The sequence below is a fragment of the Aptenodytes forsteri genome, unplaced genomic scaffold, assembly GCF_000699145.1.
Source record: "Aptenodytes forsteri isolate BGI_AS27 unplaced genomic scaffold, ASM69914v1 Scaffold379, whole genome shotgun sequence".
Classification (NCBI taxonomy): Eukaryota; Metazoa; Chordata; class Aves; order Sphenisciformes; family Spheniscidae; genus Aptenodytes; species Aptenodytes forsteri.
Window position 1 is genome coordinate 2855853 of NW_008794088.1, and position 21517 is coordinate 2877369.

The following is a 21517-nucleotide window of genomic DNA, read 5'->3' on the forward strand; positions in this document are numbered from 1 at the left end:
CCCCCTGGCAACCTATTTTCCTACCATGTCGCCCACTCCCCATACCGAGCCGGGGCAGCTCTTCAGACAACCTGGGATGTGGATTCGCTGACAAGAAACGCTGAGCTGTTGAATGACCCCTGCTAAGCTCCCGACCAAATTCAAGCTGTGCACTATATCAAAGTCCGAAACTTCACTTAAAAAGAAAATAAAAAAAGAGGTTAAAAAAAAAAGAACAACTTCAGCAGAGAATGAGGTTTGGGGTTTTTTTTGTTTTGTTTTGTTTTTCCTTCTTTCTGTTGTGGGAGGGGGCACGAGGCAAGAGTCCTGGTTCTGAAGTACACAACAGCAAACTTCCAACATGAAGAGATTGTCGAGGGGAGAGACATTGGTGTGTTGTATTGCTCCGCTTTCCCTCCTCCCCCCACCTAGTCCCCTGCCCCGGACACCCTGCAGAGTGAGAATACAATGAAACTGGTTTGTATTTATAGATATTTTACAAGGTTAAATAAGAACAACAATAATAATAATAAAAAATTGAACACTAAAATGAACAGGTTGGTTGGTTTGTTGGGTTTTTTTTTTTTTTCCTCTTTTTAATTTTCTTTCCAAATGTGACCAGTGTTGCTGAGCAAGACTCAAATTACTGGTGATTTTTCCTGTGCAGCTGGCTGCTTGGTACCGGTTCAGGTGGAGTTGGAGGCTGATGCTGTAGCTACACTATTGGTCTGAACTCGTTCTCCTGCGTTAACATCTGCAAATGACAGGCAAGAGGAAAGGAAGAGAGAAAAACAACCAGTATTACCTCCAAAATACAGACACATTTGGAACAACAGCTACGACATTCTCCACGCAGGGAAACCCACAACTCCCACCGAGGTGCCGTTTAGTTAGGGTGCTCTCCTGACTTCAGGGGGTGCAGATGGAACAGTTCGGTCTGGGGAGAGGGTGGGAAGATGGTCTTTAAGCAGGACAAAGGCAACCTCAAGGGCTGAGGGTTGCAGGCTGGCACGCGAACACCCAGCTGGGCTCTAGCAGATTTTGCAGGACGTGACATTGCTCGCGCGGTGGTAAGTTGCCAACGCATCAAGTATCCGTGGCCACCACAAGGTTTCACGTTGGTGCTGAAGTTTCATATTGTTAGGCCTTCTTGTTACAAAGGCGTCTGTTAATTGTGTGAATGAGCACAGACAATGAACGCGACGAGCCTGCTTCCCTGGCAGAAACAGCTCGTGTGTTAGAGTGTAATTCATGCACTCGTTGCCTCAGAAAACGTCTTTCGAGTCTACTGCTTTATTCTGTGTTGCTCAACCAAAGTTGGATCTGCCACCCTCTGAACTGCTGAAGCAGATTAACATGAAGGCCTGAAGCCAGTAACGAGGTTTACGCAAGCATACGACATTGTTAGAGGATCAGGTCTCTGCAGTAAATGGTCTCTAACACCTTCTCTGGGAGGGACAGTGCTCCACAGAGGAACAAGTCACAGGATCATGGGCACGTGTCAAAGTGCATTCCAAGAAAACACAGGGTTTGCAAAGAAATACCAAAAGGAAATTCACTGTAACTGTGTTTTCATAGGCCACATGCATCAGGTATTTTCTCTAAAAAAGAAGAGTTGGTAGGGGGGGAAAAAAACCGCACCAACTTCATCCGAAACCATCCTATGCAGTATCTAATTACCACAGTCACAAAAAGGAAAGTAGATGAATGGTTAAACACATAAAATACTCAACACAATAAATACGGGATGGGAAAAAGATATTCAGTGAGGTTTTCTACAAGAGACCGTCGTGCGTGCCTCCCACAATTTAAGTAAGGTTAACTGCAAAGCTATCGATACTGCAACAGGAAAAAAAAACCCACCAAAACTTATCTCAGTACAGAAGAGGGCAGACTGGGCAAACAGTGCATTCGAAAGACATGGGGAAAAGGGCTTATAAAAAGAAAGAATAGATTTACTGACCTCAGACTGAAGGACAATATGACTAGCATAAATAATGGACACGACAAAATACAACTGGTGGGCAGTGGGGGTGCAGTAATACTTCTCTGGCACAGAAGAGCTCGTGAGGCAACGCAGCCGGGCAATGCTCTACAGTCACCTGTTAACGAAACCGCTCTCCTCTCCTGCCACATTGACCTGACCATAGTTGGAAGCGCAGCCATGAGCAAAGGCAATGAAATGAATGAGAGTCTAGAGATGGGCAGCACTTGCTGAGTGACAAATTAAGTAACACACACAGACAACGGCAACAAAAATAGGAAATCAAACAAACAGCAGCATCCAGGAATACAAGAGGCAAGTGGGAAGAGAGGATGATGCCTATTTGAAAAGGAAATGCTGCGAGGAGCGTGTGGGAAGAAAGGGAAATCCTCCTGTGGGCAGAGGATGCCGGATGACTGCTCTGGGAGTTTGCCATTCCCTTTCCTCTCACCCCAAATTAATTGCAACCCCTCCCTCACGAAGGAATGACCACCATGATAAAAAAAAAGCTCATGCAGTTAAAGCACCAAGGCAGCATGACGACAGTACCAATGTTATTTGGAAAGCTAGCCTTGCACGCAAGAGACGCCCTCCTACGTGGAGAATTACCCTGAAGGAGCAATTCCCAAATCCCACATGCATGCAGACCAACAATGACCACGGAAATCGAAAGTGACCCAGCCAAACAGGTAATAGTTTCCACACTTCAAACTCTCACTGTGTCTGTTCTAGATTAATTTTCAGGTATGGATAAACTCCAGTTAATGCAACATCTGCTGTGCCTGATGCAAACAGTCCAGCTGGAGTCTGTACTGTTGGCAGACGATTTCTCTGTATGTGTACAAAAAGTGCTTGTATTTCATTTGCTGAAATGAAATGTGCCTTTTGATCTCCTATTCCTGAAGACAGCAGAGGCTGAAACCATTATCATTACATTGCTACTGAGCAGAGATAAAGAAAAAAGAGGAGGGGATGGAGCTACTTCATGTAACATACGTAACATATGCTCCTTTTCTATCATCACTCTAATGGGGGAGTTCCCGAGAAATATATATGCCACATGTTAAAAAGCAAATAAACCCGGTGACACAGCCCAAGACCATTTACATGGGGCTTTTCACAACAATATACAGAAGTCCACCCAGGCTGGGACAGAGCGCAGAGCCTGCTCAAGGCTATACTGGCTCCAAACCTGCAAGAAAATGCAGTATTTTGACATTCCAGCATGTTCTTTGACTCTGCATCGACAGGACTTTTGGGGAACAAAGAGGGGCTTGTTCCAGCATCTCTTTGCTGAAGTGCCAGAAAAAGAGCACAACTTGAGTATGAGGGTCTCTGGACAATCACTTACTCCCCCTCATCACGAGAAATCAGTATTTGGGCATAAGAGAAGAAAATCTAGGCCTTCAGCAATGTTGCTAAAACATCTGCTTTGTGAAGCAGTGGCCTGTGCCACCGTGGAAGCCCTGCTGGGGAGTGAAGCTAGGAGCTGAACGGGACAGATGAGTACACAGCAGACTGGGGCTTGAGGTCAGGGCAGCCTCTTTGCCCTAAACTACCCACCTGACACCTCTGCCTGTGTGGGCAAAGAAACCACATTAGGGCTCAAGTGTCAGCCGCTTCCAAAACTTCTTCCAGAGGGCAAAAGTGTCTCTCAATGTAGAGCACCTCCTCCAATTCAGCTTTTCCCTCTAAGAAATGCCTCAGCTTTCTTGGAAGGCACGTGACACTCCTTAGAAACCTCCCGGAAAGGAGAGATGGGGCTACAGTTCAGAGAAAGACAGAAACGCCAACTCAGTCTGAGAAAGCCCATTAGCGCTAATGACAGCATTAGTTGGTTGGATCTGTAACGCTGACAGACTATGCTGCTCATCTGCAACGATACAGAAGCAAAACTACCACCAGCCTGAGAGTCCTCACAGGACAGCTGAGGAGACAAGTGGTAGGAGGAGAAAAGCCTGGTTTTCCTACTGTGCCTGCCTATGGATGTAGAAATCCAGGGCTCAGAGCAAAACTGGCAAGCCTGAAATGTGTAGGTTTTACTCCTCTAACTGTCATGGATTCATCCCTATGCTGAACTTGCAGAAGCCTGAGCCAATTGCTTGCCCCTCTTCTCCTGGTTAAGGAATTGAAGTTTTCCCAAAATTCCTTCAATGGGAATACCATAAATGCACTAAATTTTTATTTTATGGAGCACCGTGGTCTTTTTCAACTGCCACACATTGGCAGGTAACACCAGCTCTAATCTGTTTTGTTGCTGAAAGTTCAGGCACACCATCGCATTTGGGATTACAGGGGATCAACACAGCAGGATGCCTAAGACGATGACCCCAGCATCCCTGCTGGCACAACTCCCCTGCAGATGGCAACTATGCTCTTCCCATCTTAACACTAACAGAGAGGTTAACCACTGCTGCTGGCTGATCCAGGAAGAAAAACATGTAGTCACACAAGCAGATACGCTTTCGGCTTGGTGTGCATGCTGCCCTCTCAGATGCTGTGCCTGCACGGCTATGAAACCATCCTCCCCCTTCAGCTAGATCAAGTCAGCATCCACATTAAAAATGCCAGTGCAGCTTTATTCATCAATGGCCAGCATAATTCACAGAAAGCTAGCACGCCATTTCAAGCAGGGGCAAATAACTCCCATCTTCCTTTTCTTCCACTTTGCTTTAGACATGCCACTAACGTCACAGAGAATTTCTCATAAACATTTAGGTGAATTTACTAATGCCCGTGCAGCAAGGCTTCATACTCCCACTGCAAAGCCAGGTTCCATGAGTACAGTGAGTCCAGCTTTACGCCTCAAGAGAAGAGGAAATTTACAACAAATACATTTTTTAGCACTCAAAAATTACCTACAGTAATTCCCCTGCATTTAAGATCATGATCCCAGGATTACTGCTGCATTGGGCTGTTGAAATCACCACTGTGAATCTACCAGTTAACAAAAATTACTTGTTTTGGATAATTTTTAAAAATGCAGATGTGCGTCATATTGGTTAGCACAAGGGCTAGTATTACTGGCTTGATAAAACCTGCACTGTTAACGTGGCATGTTGAAAAGCCAATCTTTCCATCTCTTAACACCACACCACTGCTAAGTCTCCTGGCAAACACTACTTTGCTAGACTTCGGACAAATAGGTCTAATTCTCTTAACTATGACCCTGCCTTGGTGCATGATAAAAACCAGTGCTTTACACCTTACCAAAAAGCTGAGATTCTGACATGGCTGCATACCAACATGACAGCTATGAAAATGGAGTAACTGTCCGCAAGCAGGTAACAACAGCCCAGCTGGATGACCTACAGTGATGAACTAGTACCCTGCATTTCCAGGTACGTGCACCTATGCCCCAGGCTTACGGAGTAGGCAAGTATGCTGGACATAACAGCAGACACTTCAACCTCAGTATCAGATCTGCTTGCCAGAGGGAGATGAGAGTTACACACTAATGATGTGGACTACAGTTACGTATAACTTGCTTTGCCCTCTGAATTGCCTTGAGAGCTACATTTTGTAGCATCATCACCACTCAAAGAAGTAGTTTCTGAACTTGTACTGCTTAGTCACACGAGCAAACATTTTGCAGAAAAGCCTCCTGCCTAAAGGGATACCCTGGGTTAGGTGGGAGAGTTGCTCCCATGCTGCTTTAGCAGTTACTGAAGAACTAGAAATTTACTGCTCTGGGATGTGCAGGGGGTATAGGGAAAGAAGGGACCCCTTCTATGAAAATCTCTTGCTAACAGCATGCAAAGCACAACAGATTAACATAACCTCATACAGGACCTAATCCTAAAAATCACAACTCTGATGAAATTCTCACTGCCTGTTGCGAGAACCCCATGTGAGTAAGAAACTACAAACCAGCTGTGCTGCAGAAACCCAAAGCTGCGTGTTGCCCAATACTGAACTTAGTTTCACAATTTCTTTCCAAGCTGCAAGGATATTTTTTTGGTTTTTGAACTATGAATAAGAGGTCCTATCCCAACTGAGTGCAGTGCTTGCAAACAGGAGGTTTAAAAATGTTGACATCAGTAAGGTGGGGTTGGTTTTGTTTTTTCTTTTAGTATACTTCACGTTTAGGACACATTTAGGACTCAGCTTAATGCATTTTCCCCCCAGATGAACTCTTGGAAAGTGCTGGGTGAAAATGGACTTCTTAACCCCATTAATTCCTCAAGACTTGTATCTTGGCAAAGAGAACTCCTTAAAAGGCATGAAAGGGACATTAAGTGAAACGGTATTTTTCAGAATGGCTTAAAATCACTTTCCATGTTTGTATTTTGTAGTTTTTCAATCACTTTTACTACTTTATCTGCTTTTTGTTCTCACTCGTCATTTAGCAACAGATGCACGTAAAAGGGAAACAGAGAACATGACTATTTGCAAAATACTGCCAAGTGTATGAAACAAACATACTAAATTTGAAAATAGCAATTTTGCTTTCTTCTAAATTCAGAGCACATAAATTGTACAGGCTGTAGCTTTTATTTACTGCTACTACATTTTCAGAGAGAAGCCTCATCTTTCAAACCTGGGTGCATCTGTCTGTCCTGGAGTATGAAAATGCTTTCTATACAGTACTGGCTGGACCAAGCTCATCAGCTATCAGGCAACTGTCCAGCATAACCACCTGCAAACACTTTCCTGCACATTTCGAGAATACCTTTTTAATTAGGTCTTCTCCTTATCAGCTATCTTACACTGAGTAAGCGCCCTGCACCTCAAAAGGGTGTCACAGTCCTTGTCAAATGGGACTGACATGCATGCAGGATACGGTATGGAAGCACACCCATTTTGCAGCCTGCCTTTGGTTGCCCAAGCCCTAAGGCAGCCGGCTGCTGTGCTGACTCAGGGCTGACTCAGAGGAAGTGCCATGTACCGAATCACCTCTGCCACATCCTGTAGCACCTAGGATTTTCTCTGGGAGTCTCCCAACTGATATTACCCAGCTTTTAAGCTTTCACTGGAAACAGAATACAATATTGAGTGGCTACAGGCCAACAGTGAGCTTTTAAAAGGTTTCTGACAGAAACCTGAGAGAGAGTGAGAGAGGCAAAAAAGAAACTCACTCGGTGCTGGCCAAAACCCAAAAGCATCTGCCTTGTGCCTGAAGATGACGCAAGCAAACTCAGTAAGAAGCAACTGCAACTACTTAGATGAGGCAGCGAGCACACTGACTGAACTCCCTAACCAGACTTTTAAGTGCTATTGCCTTTAGGGAAAAATCCTCTCCATCCATGCTCCACGGAGGCCACGTGTACTGAAGCTAGCTGTTTCTTCTCTTCCTAGGCATCACAAACTCATGCTCCAAGTCAGTATTAATTTCAGACTGCCCGAGAGCTCAGAAATTAGGTGCAAACCAATCCACAAGGATTGCTAAGAAACAGGGGAGGTAATGATTTTTAATAGTGGAAGTCTGAGTGAGAGGGACTAACAAACTAAACAGTCGAACGTGGAGTCTAAGTGCCTTGGGTTAGGATATGGGTTGGTGGCCACAGCTAGCACCCAAATGACCACCTACCAAGAGCAAGTTTCAGGTGACTTTGGAACAAACCCTTTGTCCCTGTTCACCCTGAGGGCCGAAGTGGCTCACGGACCACAGGAGAGGGAAGGTGCCTGGGCAGGGGGAGCAAGGGTGGGGAGGGAGGGAGGCAGGCAGGCGCACGTTCTCACCTGAGGCCGCTGTAGCATTTGTAGGGGTTGAAGCAGCTGCTTGGTTCCGGGCATGAGCAGGGATGAGGATCGAAGCCAGAGATGGGTTACTTGACAGTTCTGGAGGGGAGGTGGAACAAACAGAGTTAGCTCATCGTCCACAAAGAGCCCCGCATGCAGGCTCAGCTCCTCAGGTTTAGCCCCCGTAACAGCAACCTGGGGTGAAACGCATGCCCTTACAGCCAAAGGTCATGTTACGTTTTCTTCTTTGCCGACCAGCGAGAGGAAACCAAAGCCATATTGGGCAAGGCAGTCTCCAGAGCAAGACTGTCAAAACTACAACTAGTGGTGCAAAGGAATTATTTCCTAGAGAAATACAGCGGCTTAGGAGTTAGCAAAGAACCAGCCAAGCCTGTTCCTTATCAGCGGCCTGATAATGCTGTTTCCTTCTGAGCACTGGAAGGATTCCCTTCACAAACCCACTTGCAATCAGTCTCAAGGAGAAGGCTGATAACAGCGGTGCTGCTTTGGGCACTGGTTCAGCAAGCAAGCAGCTGCCACAGTTGCTCCAAGAGCTTCAGGGATTCAGTTCTTTGGCTCACTCAAGCATCACTTTCTCAAGGACCCAGGAACCCAAGATCAATCTCTCACAGCAGTCTCCTTGAGCGAGGCCAAGAAGAGGTGACATCTCCTTTAAAAAGTACAGGGAAAGGCAAAGGGAATTGGTCTGCTGGGCAATTTAAATGGACAACAAAATGATGCAACCATTCTTTCTGAAGACATTAACCAAGGAAAAACTAGTCATGTCTTTTAGGCTCCAAATCTAATATAGCTTCGATGTGTATCAGAATGAGGAATAGGCATCTTACAGCCACAACTCTGGGAGCATTAAGGGCAACACATTGCCAACAAATGACAATCTTCGGCACCCTTTCAAGAGAATCTAGTGCCTCACAGAAGGTGGGACTGAGCCGAGACAAGACAGGTCCTGTTTGTTTCAGAAACAGGAGCGACTGACTGTCTCTTGAGAAAGCAACATCCGGTGAAAAGGATGTGAACAGTCACCTCATGGAAGGAGACTGATGACTTTTGCAGCTCCAGGAGGTCATCTGGAGGAGAAATGAGAATAGACAGCTTTTTACATAAGACCTCCAGATAGCAAGGGCTGTACAGAAACCAGTCCCAATCACGCCATGGGTTTAGTAAGGTGGTTTTGTACACAGTCTTAAATTGTTTGGGCTCATTTTTAAGAGCCTATTGCTTTTTTTCCCCGCAAGCTTTAAATTTAGGGCCTAAAGGGATCAGTAGTCTACTTGGCGATTTTTTTTTCTCCATTGTTACCTTAAGTTTCTTTACCGCTGGGAGGGCAAGATGCAGAAGACTCACCTGCTTACAAGCCTCTTATTACAACACATTTTGAGACTGCGTTTCAGCACTTACGAACACAAGCTCCAGTCTAGAACCAAACAGAAGTTGCTACATTACCTGCAATCCACCCAATCTATCCTGTAATACTCCATTCCGGTCTAAGAAGACCTAGCTAGTCCTTCTACAAAGCCTCAATACTCACAGCATTTGTACAAATACTAATCCTCAAATTCATGTGGGAATAATTCAGAATTCATATACTCATAATATAATTCAGAATTCATAAGTCTCCACTTTAAATGGAAAAATAAACTGAAGAAACATGCATCCTCAAGTGTCAAAGCTGAACACCAGTGATAAACCTATACTTTAATGCTAATTTGGGTATTAGCTGCTCTGTGCTAGAAGATGTTGCTCCTTTAAGTATTTTTTCCAAAGCTGTTTCTCAAATCTGTTCTTACTGGGAATCTGCTGTTTACCTCGCTCTTTTAAAAGTTTCTATCATCCCCACATTATTTTCTGGCAGCAATACGGGGCTGTGACCCAAACAAAAGCAGAGCTAAAACATCAAGGAAACCAAATGACATTCGCTACCTTCCAGTGCTAAGCGGTGCCTCGAGGATGCAGCTGTAGACTGCCTGCATCGCTGTAGCCAAAGAACCAGCTGATCTGACAGAAAAACACCCTTGCAACAGCACTTCGATCCCATTCTCATTCCTCCTATACATTCATCTAACGCCGTCAGAACACCTCCTTTCGCAGTACCAATTATGGCAAGTATACTGGGTTTTGCTGTTTTTAAGGCAAGTGCAACTATTTCTCTGAAGCTACTTTAAAGAACTTGCATAGAGACTAGAAGACTGATCTTGTTCCCTTCTTCTCAAACCCCACATTATCTTTCTTGGTATGAAGTTTCTTAAATTCAGCATGCTCTGAATGTCTTGACACTTCACTTAGAGGAGCAGGTCAATTCAGACAAGAAATAACCAAAGTAAATTGAATTCTTTTGGCTGAAGTTTAATAGCAGCTTTGCTCGAGAACTTGTTTGAATTTTTGTTCTGCCATATTTTTGCAGCTATCCCATCTGTGCTTACAGAGACACATCAATACCAAGGATAAAGCTTGACCTGTGGTATCTGCAATCTACAAGTATTGAGAACCTCTGTTCTCAGTGATTTCCAACACAGTATTTGGACAAGCTGTTGAACTGTAGCCTGCTTATCTAAATCAAACCTGCAATTCAAGGTTGGGTTAATGACAACCAATACTGCTGCAAGAAGGTATTGTGATCAAGGCAATCTAGACAAAGCTTTCAATACCATGATGTGAACAGAGCAGCTACCTCAATTCATTTATGAAAGCCAGCTCCCATTCACATCAGCTGGCAGAACACCTTTGGCTTTCTCCTGATCAAATCATGCCATTTGCAGACAGTTTACATCTCCAATAAGGAACAGGAATGAAAATGTCCAGTTTTACTAGAACACCAGATCATCTTCCCCAAACACAAGAAAATGCTTGGTGTTGGGACATAGTGCAGTGCTCTTTTTCAGTATCCTTACGTTTGATATATCAACACTCCCAGAATCCCCTGGAAAAATTAGTCTTGTATCATACTTGCTTTGTCACGATAACAAACTTTCCATATAACTCAAGTTATTCCAGCAGTTTCTCCTCAACCTAGAAAAGTGCTGGAAGCAGCACAAGTTTCATTGTTTTCCTTTCTTCCCCGCCTCCACATGCCCTGAGCAGAAATACTCTGTCTAAAAAAACCTAGATGGCACTCAAATGGTCACACTAAGGATTTCTGGTCACATTGAAACAGTTTGGTTAGAAATGAAGGGGTTATATTTTTTTTATATATATATATATATATGTGAAAATAAAAAATATAAACACATATAAAATTATATAAAAAATACAAAAATGTATTAAAAATTATCTTTTTTTTAAAGGTCACAAGCCAGGCCTATTTAAAAACAAAACAAAACACAAAAGCCCACACTTTAGCAAAAAAAATCATTTGTTATCGAGAAGCATGACAACCATTCCTAAGTGCTGAATCACAGAAGAATTTTACAGTCTTTAATGGCCAACACTGAGTGACAGTAACATTTGTGACCCAGCACAATCACCGACATGTTACAAGAAGTTTAGGAAACGGTAGTCATTTCACAGACTGTTTGAAAATTCAGCTTCTAGGAGAGAAATTGCTTTCTGTCTTGCAGGTCTAACAGCCACTGAACTGCAGCTCTGTGGCTAGTGGAGATACCTCCTTGGCCAAATAATTTTTTCAAACCCCAATTAGCATGTAAAATTTGTTTAAATACTAAGAGAAACTTACATTAAGAATGACCAGATAAAGCTCTCTCTGACAGATCTCATCTCTACAATAAAGTAAGCATCTACATGTGCCACAACTGCTGGCATCCAAAGACCACGGTCTTTATCTTCCATAAACTCTCACCGCTTTTTTTCTAGATTATATCTGAGCAACATCAGTGCCCAAGATCAGCAGATTTGGTATATCCTTAGGTTCTTTCTGAAAGTCAATCCAATGCATTAATGGTCAGATTTATGTTGTTACTTCTAACAGTTTTGCCTTCAAGCCTTCTGCAGCTACCTCCTACTTCATGGGTTTCAGGCAACTGGATATAGCCAAATAAAACACTTCTAAAACTTAATATTGTCTGTTGAAAACAAATGCTATTCAGAACAAAAGGATGTCTTTCATTGCTTTTTAAATTACCACAGATGATTTAACATGAGTCATCATCTGATTTCCAATGACCTGATCTATTTCCCAGTTGGGATTTCTGCTCCGGACTAGCCAATTTGACAGGACCTTGCACAGTCTGGCTAAAGAGCGAGGACTGCACAGCGGTCACAGGAGGAGCAAAAGCTTCTTGTGTATCTTGAGGTGGTAATCAGGACTGCTGCTACACGAGACTCATTGCTGCACATTTATTAATTACAAAGGTCTTAAAATCACCGCGCTAAGCAACGTATTTATTTATTTTAAAAAACTCCGGTTATTTTTTTTGAGTTTGGCTGGTCACCTGCAACAGAGTTTATCTGGAAATGCATTAATGTCCAGCCTCTGTCCTGTCTTCCCTTTTTAGATGGCAAAACTGGCACCTGCTGATGACAGAAACCTGCTTTTTTGAATCTTAAGGAAACCACTCCACTGGAACTGATTTCTCTTGCCATTCCCATGAGTCACTATGCAAGGGGAAAGCACATCAGCTCCTTAGGATGGCAAAAGAGGAGCTTTAAATTTGCTTGAGCATTAGCATAGCTTACCTGGCAGTTCCCACACTGCCTGGGGGTAAATCAGGGACACATTCCCAATACATAAACTTATTTTTCCCCTAAGGATTTTTAAAAAGACTCACTATAGAGCTTTCCAACCCTTTTTAAAATCCTTGTTTTCATGTAGTAGATAGGCCCAATCTTAACATCATTAAGAAACAATTAACAAGAAATACTTTCAAAAAGAACAGGGATGAAGCTGTATTAAGATACTGGGATCAAAACTATCTTAGTTACTGAAGATGGTCTTAGAGTAGGAAGAAAAGGCAATTCATGAGCACTGTAACAAGGAGGGACCTGTTAACATAACTACTAAATTCATAACAACAGATGCAGGAATCACAGAGGACAGTGACCTGGAAGCACAAGCTATTTTCTTGAATACTTTAAGGTGTTCATGCTTTGGAAATGTTGTAGTATATTCAATATATTTACCTTCTGCAAGGCAGCCACTCAAAGCAAGTTAAAAGTTTATTTCCAGGCAGCTTAAAATACTACTTTGTACAGACACAAAGCTTATTGCCCCTCTCCCCCCTTTTTTTTTTTTGTAAAATAAAAGGGCTCCACATGTTGAAGGAGAGGGCTCTATTTCACATTTTGGCAGATGGGCATTGCATGCACTAAAGAGTTTGAAAAATTACATTGATACTAACTGAGCCAAAAGGTGTTTTAGACTTTCAACAGAAAATGCACACAGATCTATTCTTGCTCAAAGGGTGAGAATTGGCAGCTAATCACTTTTTTTTTTTTTAAAGTGCTGCGAAATTAATTACTAGCATATTTGTATGCCATACTTCTCACATTCTCTGTCTTGGCAGGCAAAACTGGGGATATCAGTTTTATATTTCTGACTTCGGGGGGGGGGAACCAAACATGAATGGTTTTAAAATTTGATACCAGTCTGGCTTCAAATAAAAAAGTTAGCTGTCCGTCATTTTTACAGTTTCTAAATGACTGAGTCAGTGTAATGCCAGATGAACTGTACAGCACAAAATCTGGACATTAAAGCCTCTGTGTTTATCTCGCATCCAGAACCAAAATGGGCAGCAACACTACAAACCTCCCTGCCAAACCTAATATGCATTACTCCTTGCTATGGTGTTTCAGGTATGAAGGAGCAGGATCATCTCCAAAACGACAATCTAATATCTACGGTCCACTGACTGTGATATTTCACAGAAAACCATCAGCTAGGTTACAGACACTGAACTGCAAACATAAGCCTTCTTGATGCAATCCAATAGTAACAACCTTCGGTCCCCCTGCACTAAATTTGAATCGAAGGCACCAGGCATCTGAAAATCCCGTAACCCGTTTCTCCAAGTCCCTTTCCTCTCTTTTTGAAATGGACAGCTGGTTATGCAACCACTTAATAACCTTAGTCCTGCTCGGAGATTTTTTACTTTTGAGGGAGTGACATCTGCATTACAGCGAACATTTATCCCAGTGCTTCTTCCTAAAGAAGGGATCCTTCAAAGCTCACAGGCTACCTTGAGTGGTGAAATTGAAGAGTGCAGGTTTCTCGCGCCCATTTGGTAACTTGACATTTGGGTCCCGTAGTTCATCGAAGAAAGAGTGCGCACAGGCCTCCAGGGGAGTCAGGCGGGCAGTAGGGGTGTACTCCAACAGACGGCTACATAGCGCAATTGCTTCTGGTGGAGTGCGGGGCCGGAAGACCTAAAAAAAACAAGCAAGGAGAAACAGGTTGTCTGGGTATGTTTCTTTTCTTTGCTAACCAGAAGCAAGTCAGAGCAATTAAACCTCTCATTGCCCAACAAGCTGGAACAAACTTGTGGTTTGTGCTAATCAAAGTCCTCCAGTAAGGATGGGAAAATCCAGTTCCTGGGGTTGAGAAAGGGTTAATTGCAACGTCTTGCACTAGAGTGAAGGTGCAATGCCAGCAAGAGACTTCATGAGAGCGCACTCAGAAAAACAACTTTAAGAATGAAGGGGAAACTCATTCAAAAATCGTGACAAACACACACAGGTGCTACCAGCCATGCATATGGGGTGGAGTGAAGGTAGGGAGGAGGGTTCAAATGAGCAGGATTCACTGAATGTAAAAATTGAATAAGGCCCCGCTACGGTTTTGGGTTGGGTTTTTTTTTGCTAGTGAATGAAGTCTTACTAACGTGGACTTTTGCAGGCAGGCAGGTCAGATTGTTGCTATGGAGGCTGCTGTTCAACTTTGGAGAACAACAAGGAAAGCACGGGTGGGGTGCAGGAAACGTCCAGCTCTAATTTGCAAGTTACTCCTTCTGTGACCTTATTCTGGCAAGTCATTCCCATAAGTTTATTGGGATAATTCCTGCACATTTGGTATTTGTAAGGGCAGCTGAAAATTGCATCAAGAGAACCAACTATTTCAGTCTACCAGATTTTTACCTTGAGTGATTACAAAAAGGAGTTCTTCACTGCAGCTTTGTTTTAAACCTCTAAGAACGGTTCTACCCACTGCTAATCACACCCCCATCCTCCTTTCTCATTATGTCAAAAGCAAAATATGAGTTAATCATGTACGTGACCTGGATGGCCTCCTCAAGCACTTGTGTCTCGCTATGTTGCGGGTGATACGCAGGCTGGGGAAAAGGGAGTGGGGTGGGTGTGAGTGTTAAATTCTGATGCCAGCATTTTTGGTAAAAATTGAGCTAATCCAAAATGCTTTTGCACCAGTCCAGGTGAACCCAAGCCACACAGCACCAAGGAGCAATTAAAAAAAAAAAACCCAAAAACAAAAACCAAAAGACATCAGTGCATGACATGCTAGTTAATCGCAGATGCGGAACTTGCACAGGCACTCCTTAAGTAGGTTTTAAACCAAAGACATATGCTCTCGTGAATGAGAATCAAAACACAAACGCTAAGTCAAAAACAAACCAAAAGACATCAGTGCATGACATGCTAGTTAATCGCAGATGCGGAACTTGCACAGGCACTCCTTAAGTAGGTTTTAAACCAAAGACATATGCTCTCGTGAATGAGAATCAAAACACAAACGCTAAGTTCTCCAGGGACTGAAATTTTATCCCCTTAGTGCCCAGCTGGCTCAGGAGCACCCAGGTTTGCTGCAGTGCGTGCTGTGCTAACTAACTTGCGTGGCAGGGAATCCTGACTCAGGGAGTCAGAGCCAGGTTCCGAAAAAGCAGATTTTATTTCTACTACTGGGTTATTGCAAAACAAACCAAAAAAGTTTTCGCAGGAGGCCTATAATGACAAAAGGAAAGGCCTATAAAGACAAAAGGAAAAAAAATTCATGCTGGCAGCGGAGAATTCTGCTGACCACCATGCCGTGAATATAGTTACATGGAGGGGCAGCAGAAGCTGTTCAGCACCAAAACCCGTTGCCTGCAGAGCTCGGATTGCTGACCACAGTGCAAAGTGGATGCAAGTATCACTCCCAAGTCACGGCCTGACCAGAACAAAATCTAAGACTGCCTCCAATTAAAAAAAAAACCAAAAAACAAAAAACCACAAAAAACAAACCATTGTAAGTAGCACAAATGAGTATGTCTTGAGGTAAATCCACAGAAGTGAAGTCGCTTGATATTTAACATGAGGTAAAACTACTGAGGTCTCCCTCATCCAACCTTCTCACTGATGTTTTAACAGGCTTGATTTACCACAGCTTGAAACTGAAGTACTTCACTCTTAGCTGTGTTTTTCCTTCAGGACAGCTCACATACCAGCTACTATACAGATTTTAAAAAGAAAAAAATCATTTTTTTTCTTTAAGGCAAAGACGACAAGCCCTTATCTTGAGCAAATTAGAGGCATACAGTCGCAAATCTGCCATCTGCCAAAGAAGTACTCTTGTTTGTCCACTCTTAAACACCTCATTTTCAAGTCAGTGAAACCCTAACATCTGTTTCCTAAACCCTGTTGAGAACTGCTCAGCCTGCCTTTGGATCAGAAATTAGTCACTTAGGGTAGGCAGTTCCCAAACTGTGCCCTAACTTCAAACCAGGGAGGGGAAAAATAAAAAATAAATTAGAAGGCCTCACACAGCCTCCTCCTGCAACAAGTGGTGACTAACACATGAAGTGAGTTACAGGTCTGTGCCCATCTCATCCCTATCACCTTGTGTTACAACATTCGCCTGGCTGCTGCCTCAAGGATGCGGTTTGAACTCAAATATTCCACTTCTAGCATTTCTCTCCTTTTTTTCAAGGCTAGGCCTAGTAATTTGAAAAAATGTTTAAGTACATACCCGTACTCCTGAGGTGAAATGTCCTGTTCCTGACGAGTCCTAAAGATGATAATGCAGTGAAATAATCCAAACAGGGGAAGTCAATCCAAAAGAGAATAGTCCAGCAAGGAAAAATATAGCCAATATTATAAGAAATCCATGGTGTGGGGGACATAGAAAATGTTTATACAATTAGAAACTTTAAACATCAGTCTCCATAGCAGCAAGTCCAACTTCACCACAGTGTATGCCAAAAAAATCGATTGTGCAATGGTGAGGCATAGTATAGAAACATTTCTATATTAAATTTATGTTCCAATGCCAGTGCATTTACTAAAAAAATAAAAAAAATTGAAATCAAAACTCTAACTCGAACTAAAAGGGTAATTGAAATTCCCATCATAAAGAATTTTCAGTCCTTGGTCCTGGATATAAACGTCCACAGACAATGGGGCCAGATTAGTTTGTCCCCAAAGGTACATCCCACTTGTAAATCTGTCCCAGAGTCACAATGTAAACTTTTGGGTTGTTTTGGTTTTTTTACCAAAAAAACCAAACCCCTAGCAATTTATAATTTGTATCGAAGAGAAAGTAAAAATCCGAGATCTGTACTTTGAATTTGGATGCTTTTAATTTGCGTGAGCTACGAGTGCCTCAGGCCGCCGCGGATTATTCTCCATTTTGGATTGACTTCCCCCGCCACTGGATTTTGTTTGCTGGCGTTATCTCTTTAGGATTCTTCAGGAACTGGACGTACCACCTCAGGAATGCGGGTATGGACTGAATTTCTCTCTATTGCGGGTTTATTCCCCCTCATACCCGTCGCACCCGTTACTTAAGAAATTTTTTCCCCCTCAATTTGTCCCCTCCCGCCTCCCTTTTGAGTAACGCCCTAAGAAATAAAAGCAAAACCCCCTGCGGTCTTTTAGCTCTTCCCATTCAACACAGTTCCACCGGGAAAGCTGGCCAATTCACCCACCGAGAACTACACGAGCAGTTGTCGCCCGTGGCAATGGGTACACCGGCACTTCCATGCCGCGGGGCGCCGACGCCAAGGCAATGCTGGGCCGGCGCTCCGTGGTGGGAAGGGGTGGGAGGACGGACAGACAGCGGGATTCGTGAGCTGTGAAGCCCCTCGCATGTACAGCTCAGCAGGAGATTAAGGTCTCTGTAGTTCTCAGTGAGGGAATCGATTTAGTAAATAATCCGCGGATTATTTTTAGTCTGCGGACTAAAATTTAGTGCACGGACTAAAATCCGGCCCATTGGAGCAAAGTCTGTCTCGGTCTAAAATACATCTGGGTGAAAGCAAAAGAAAAAAAAAAAAGAAAAAAGAAAGAAAAAAGGAGAAAGGAAAAAAAAAGGAAAAAAGCTAAGTGCACAAAGTAAAGTGTTTGGGCGGACTAACATTTAGTATGCAGACTAAATATGGCCGGGCAAAAGGCACAGCAAGTCCACAAACGAAAAACAAAAATAAAACACTGACAGGAACTTTTAAAGCAATCAAATACTACCCCACCGGCGCAGCAATTCATTTTTCTAAAATGAAACAAGACCTCGTGTAAGGCTATTTGTCCACAGGAGGGACCGAAGGCTCAAGTTTTCATTTTAAAAAATGAACCTGTTTTGGAGATAAACAAATGCAAAAAAAAGGCTTCACATACAATATTCTTCAAGGAAAATTTGCACTTGCATAACTCAAAACCTCTTGTTTCTGCAAAGCAAATGAATTTCAGGCTGAGACTCAGGTCGTTGGTTTTTTATTTGGTTGGGTTTGTGGTTTTTTTTTTTGGATGAGTTACAAAAACCTCTGAATGATCATGTCAAATGGAAATGCTGACTCATCCAAAACCACAGCTTTCGGGTTCCCCCCCCCAACCCCTTCAGATCCCAATAAATCTATACCTCACCAAAAAGCTGAGTGCCCAGTGCAAGTTCTTTCTTTGTTCAGGCATGCTGGTGATGCTCAAATGCTGAAAGACCGTAACAGCAAGACAGCAAGGCCAGACACACTTCTCCTTTCTAAGCTACGCTGCTATCAATGCAAATTTTTTTATGTTACTCCCCCTTCATTTTTCTGGAACTACCACCATCTTCAACATTTAAAAAATGATTGCCAGGCTTAGATGACCCTGGTGTACTATGCAGCTCTCATCCCCAAGTGACTTCAATTTAGATGAAGTCTTTGTGCACTAGCAGAGCGGTCACATTTTATCTTACTAATATGAAATAGTTCCTAGCAGTGTGGCGGAGTTCATGCCCCTTTTGATTTTTTTTTTTTTTTCCACGCATGGAAAGACGAAAAAAAGGATGGAAAGCACAGGATTCTCCTATTTCACTTCACTCACATCAGCATTCAGCTCTCAAATAAAACCACATGGGGCAAGAGCTAAGTATTGTTTTAACAGAATGGTTGCTCTGACTTTCAGTTCATTGACATTCTTCAAACAGACTTTCCATGCACAACACGGAGCTCCGTCGTCTTGGTCTAATTAAGCCCCAAAGCCAAAGCTTCACAATGTTACACCAAGGTGCTCTTCTAGCCAGTGTGTATTAAAAGACATGACTTCATGCCATCAACCACTGTGCGTTTTACATGCAGATTGTGAATACCGCTTGCCTGCTGTGCTCCCTAAGAGAGCAGAAGCTTATGAAAATGACATCTGTTGCTAACGCATCAAGTTTGCGACGCCATGGTTAAAAATTTCCTCACCAGCTTCAGAGACTCATACGCTTTGCCAAGAACCCACACCACCAATTCAGGCTGACAGTCCGTGCCCATCTCCTTTCGGTTTGTAAGCCCATTTTTGATGGCACATGAACATTAGGTAAGAGAGAAAGCTCCTCCCTTCAACCAAAAGCTTGTACTGTTTACAAGTGATCAAAGTTGTCAGATGTAAGACACGACCCTCAAATCAACTTTTTAAAAATGCAATCGCACAATACGATTACCACAACTTTATGACATGATGTGATATTTCAGTGAGGCAAGTTTAACGTAATAAGCCTTATGATAAACATGACACATTCATAAACACAAAAGGAGAGAGAAGAGACATGTGAGAACAATGTTTGCACTGAGCTCCACCTGACACAAGGAAACCCAAAGCTGCAGCTGAAGCTCTGCCCTTGGGACCAGTCTTGTTCCATAGGCCTGAGAATTTCACAACGGGATTTCTGAAATACGCCATTTGGCTATTTTGAAGTGCATAAAACTCATGTGATACAAATGAAGGTTAAAAAGTCCACCAAAGAGGCACTGGTGTTGGAAGTTATTTTAAAATATATATAAGCCCCCCAACTTCCTTCTCTGATTAAATCCCCCTGCATTTTTTCTAAAAAGCAGCTCAGAAATAGCAAACATCTTATTAGCCAAAAATCCCTGTCAGGTGGCACTTCCACAGATACGGGAAAATGAAATAAAGACAGAAGGGTTAAGTGGCTTACAAATGAGCCAACACAGAACTGGGAACAGCACCAGGAACCTGTCTCCAAAGCTGCTACTTGTTGAGACCACACACTTGTTACTGGGCTCCTTCCATTGAGGACCCGGCAGGGACAGAACGAGCTAGCGTTTATTACCCAGTGCATGTGCCCTGCTTCTATCAAGCTCTAAGGGAAAGCAACAAAGCTAAGCAGAACAAAACAGCTCCCCTTCTTCTCAGAGAGAACCCCCAAAACCTCTGGAAGCTCTCTCAGCCTCAATGGGACAGACGCTATGAACAGCCTAGACAGATGTGCTGCAATGGGACAGCTAAACAGATGGTACATTGCAGAAGACATGTTAAACTTTGCATTTCATTTCTGTAGTTGCACTGAGGCAAATCACGTCTTAATGTTACATTAGTGCTCGCTCATTTATTGTTAAGCAGTACTTTCTTTACTGCATACAAATTGGGCAGAGGCAGGGTAATTTACCACCCGACAAACCTGGCTTCTTTTCTCATGCTTTAGATGGAGATAAGAGATTTACACTGTCAAAAATCATTGCTCCTACAAAAGGAGCTGGGAAACATGAACTTGCCAGAAAAACTTGGTTTTTTTCTTTTAAGTTAGTCTCCAGCAGAGCTGTTTTCACTCTTTGCTTGGAAAGTCATTACACACAAGTGAAAAACAGAACTGTACTCTTCAGAAAGAGGTCAGGGCACGGTTTCACAACAGGCACAAATCACCTCCAGTTCACGCTGGGACAGACAGTTCTGCCCTTCTCCTGGCCACGCAGGTCTGCCCTGTTCCCTCATCCCAGCATTTGCAGCCGGGGCTGAATGGTCAGCCAGGTAGGAAAGGTGATCCAAATCCTGAACATTTGGTTATTCAAGAGGTTTTTGCTACTATACAAACAATAATGTAAAGGGAGGCATCAGGAATATGCAGGTGGGAGGTGGAGAACTGACCCCGCTCCATGATGAACTTGTGCCAATTATGAAACTGCACCCAAAGAAACATCTCATCTCTACTGTACCTTTGTAGCTCTACAAAATATCGGACCCCAATCTCAGAAAAAAGAGTTTGCATTTTCAGCTTTAATTCAAGTGCAAGTCCACTTACAAGATTTTTGACAAAAGAATTTTTGCTTTCTTTTGTCATCAGTTATAATTAGAAGTGACAAAACGAGCTGTCTATTTATCCATTTTACTGTTTGGTATTCTTCCTCGAATCTGCAGTATGAGCAGTCACTTTGGAAGCATTACAAGCAAAACAATCTGCTTAAAAACCAGACAAGAACTAGGAGAGCAGGAGTAGGACAGCATGAAGACATGAAACTGGTTCTGGAGGGTGGAAAAACATGCTCATGAGAAAGACCAGACTCTTTATGTCCCAGTCCTGGAGCGTGGGGAAGACGACAGGACTGCCTGCTTACAAGCACAGAAAAATTCAACATTCAAGGTAAAGTGATTAGTATGGTAAAATGTATACAAAGAATACACATACACACAGAGGATATTCAGACTAAAATATTTGCCAAGTATTTTATAATATTAGCAGAAATTATTTCATAATATAGACAGAAATATGGATCCTAAAGT

General features: G+C 42.9%; 1 protein-coding gene across 1 annotated transcript in view; it reads right to left on the reverse strand.

Moving 5' to 3' along the window:
• Positions 1-443: 443 nt before the first annotated feature.
• GSK3B (glycogen synthase kinase 3 beta) overlaps positions 444-21517 on the reverse strand; it is a 96997-nt gene continuing 75923 nt past the window's right edge. The window contains exons 9-12 of the mRNA XM_009274697.1: positions 16512-16550; positions 13795-13981; positions 7646-7744; positions 444-733 (exon numbers count right to left, since the gene is read on the reverse strand). Coding sequence (XP_009272972.1) covers positions 666-733; positions 7646-7744; positions 13795-13981; positions 16512-16550 — 393 coding nt within the window. The 3' untranslated portion in view covers positions 444-665. The remainder of the gene's footprint in view (positions 734-7645; positions 7745-13794; positions 13982-16511; positions 16551-21517) is intronic.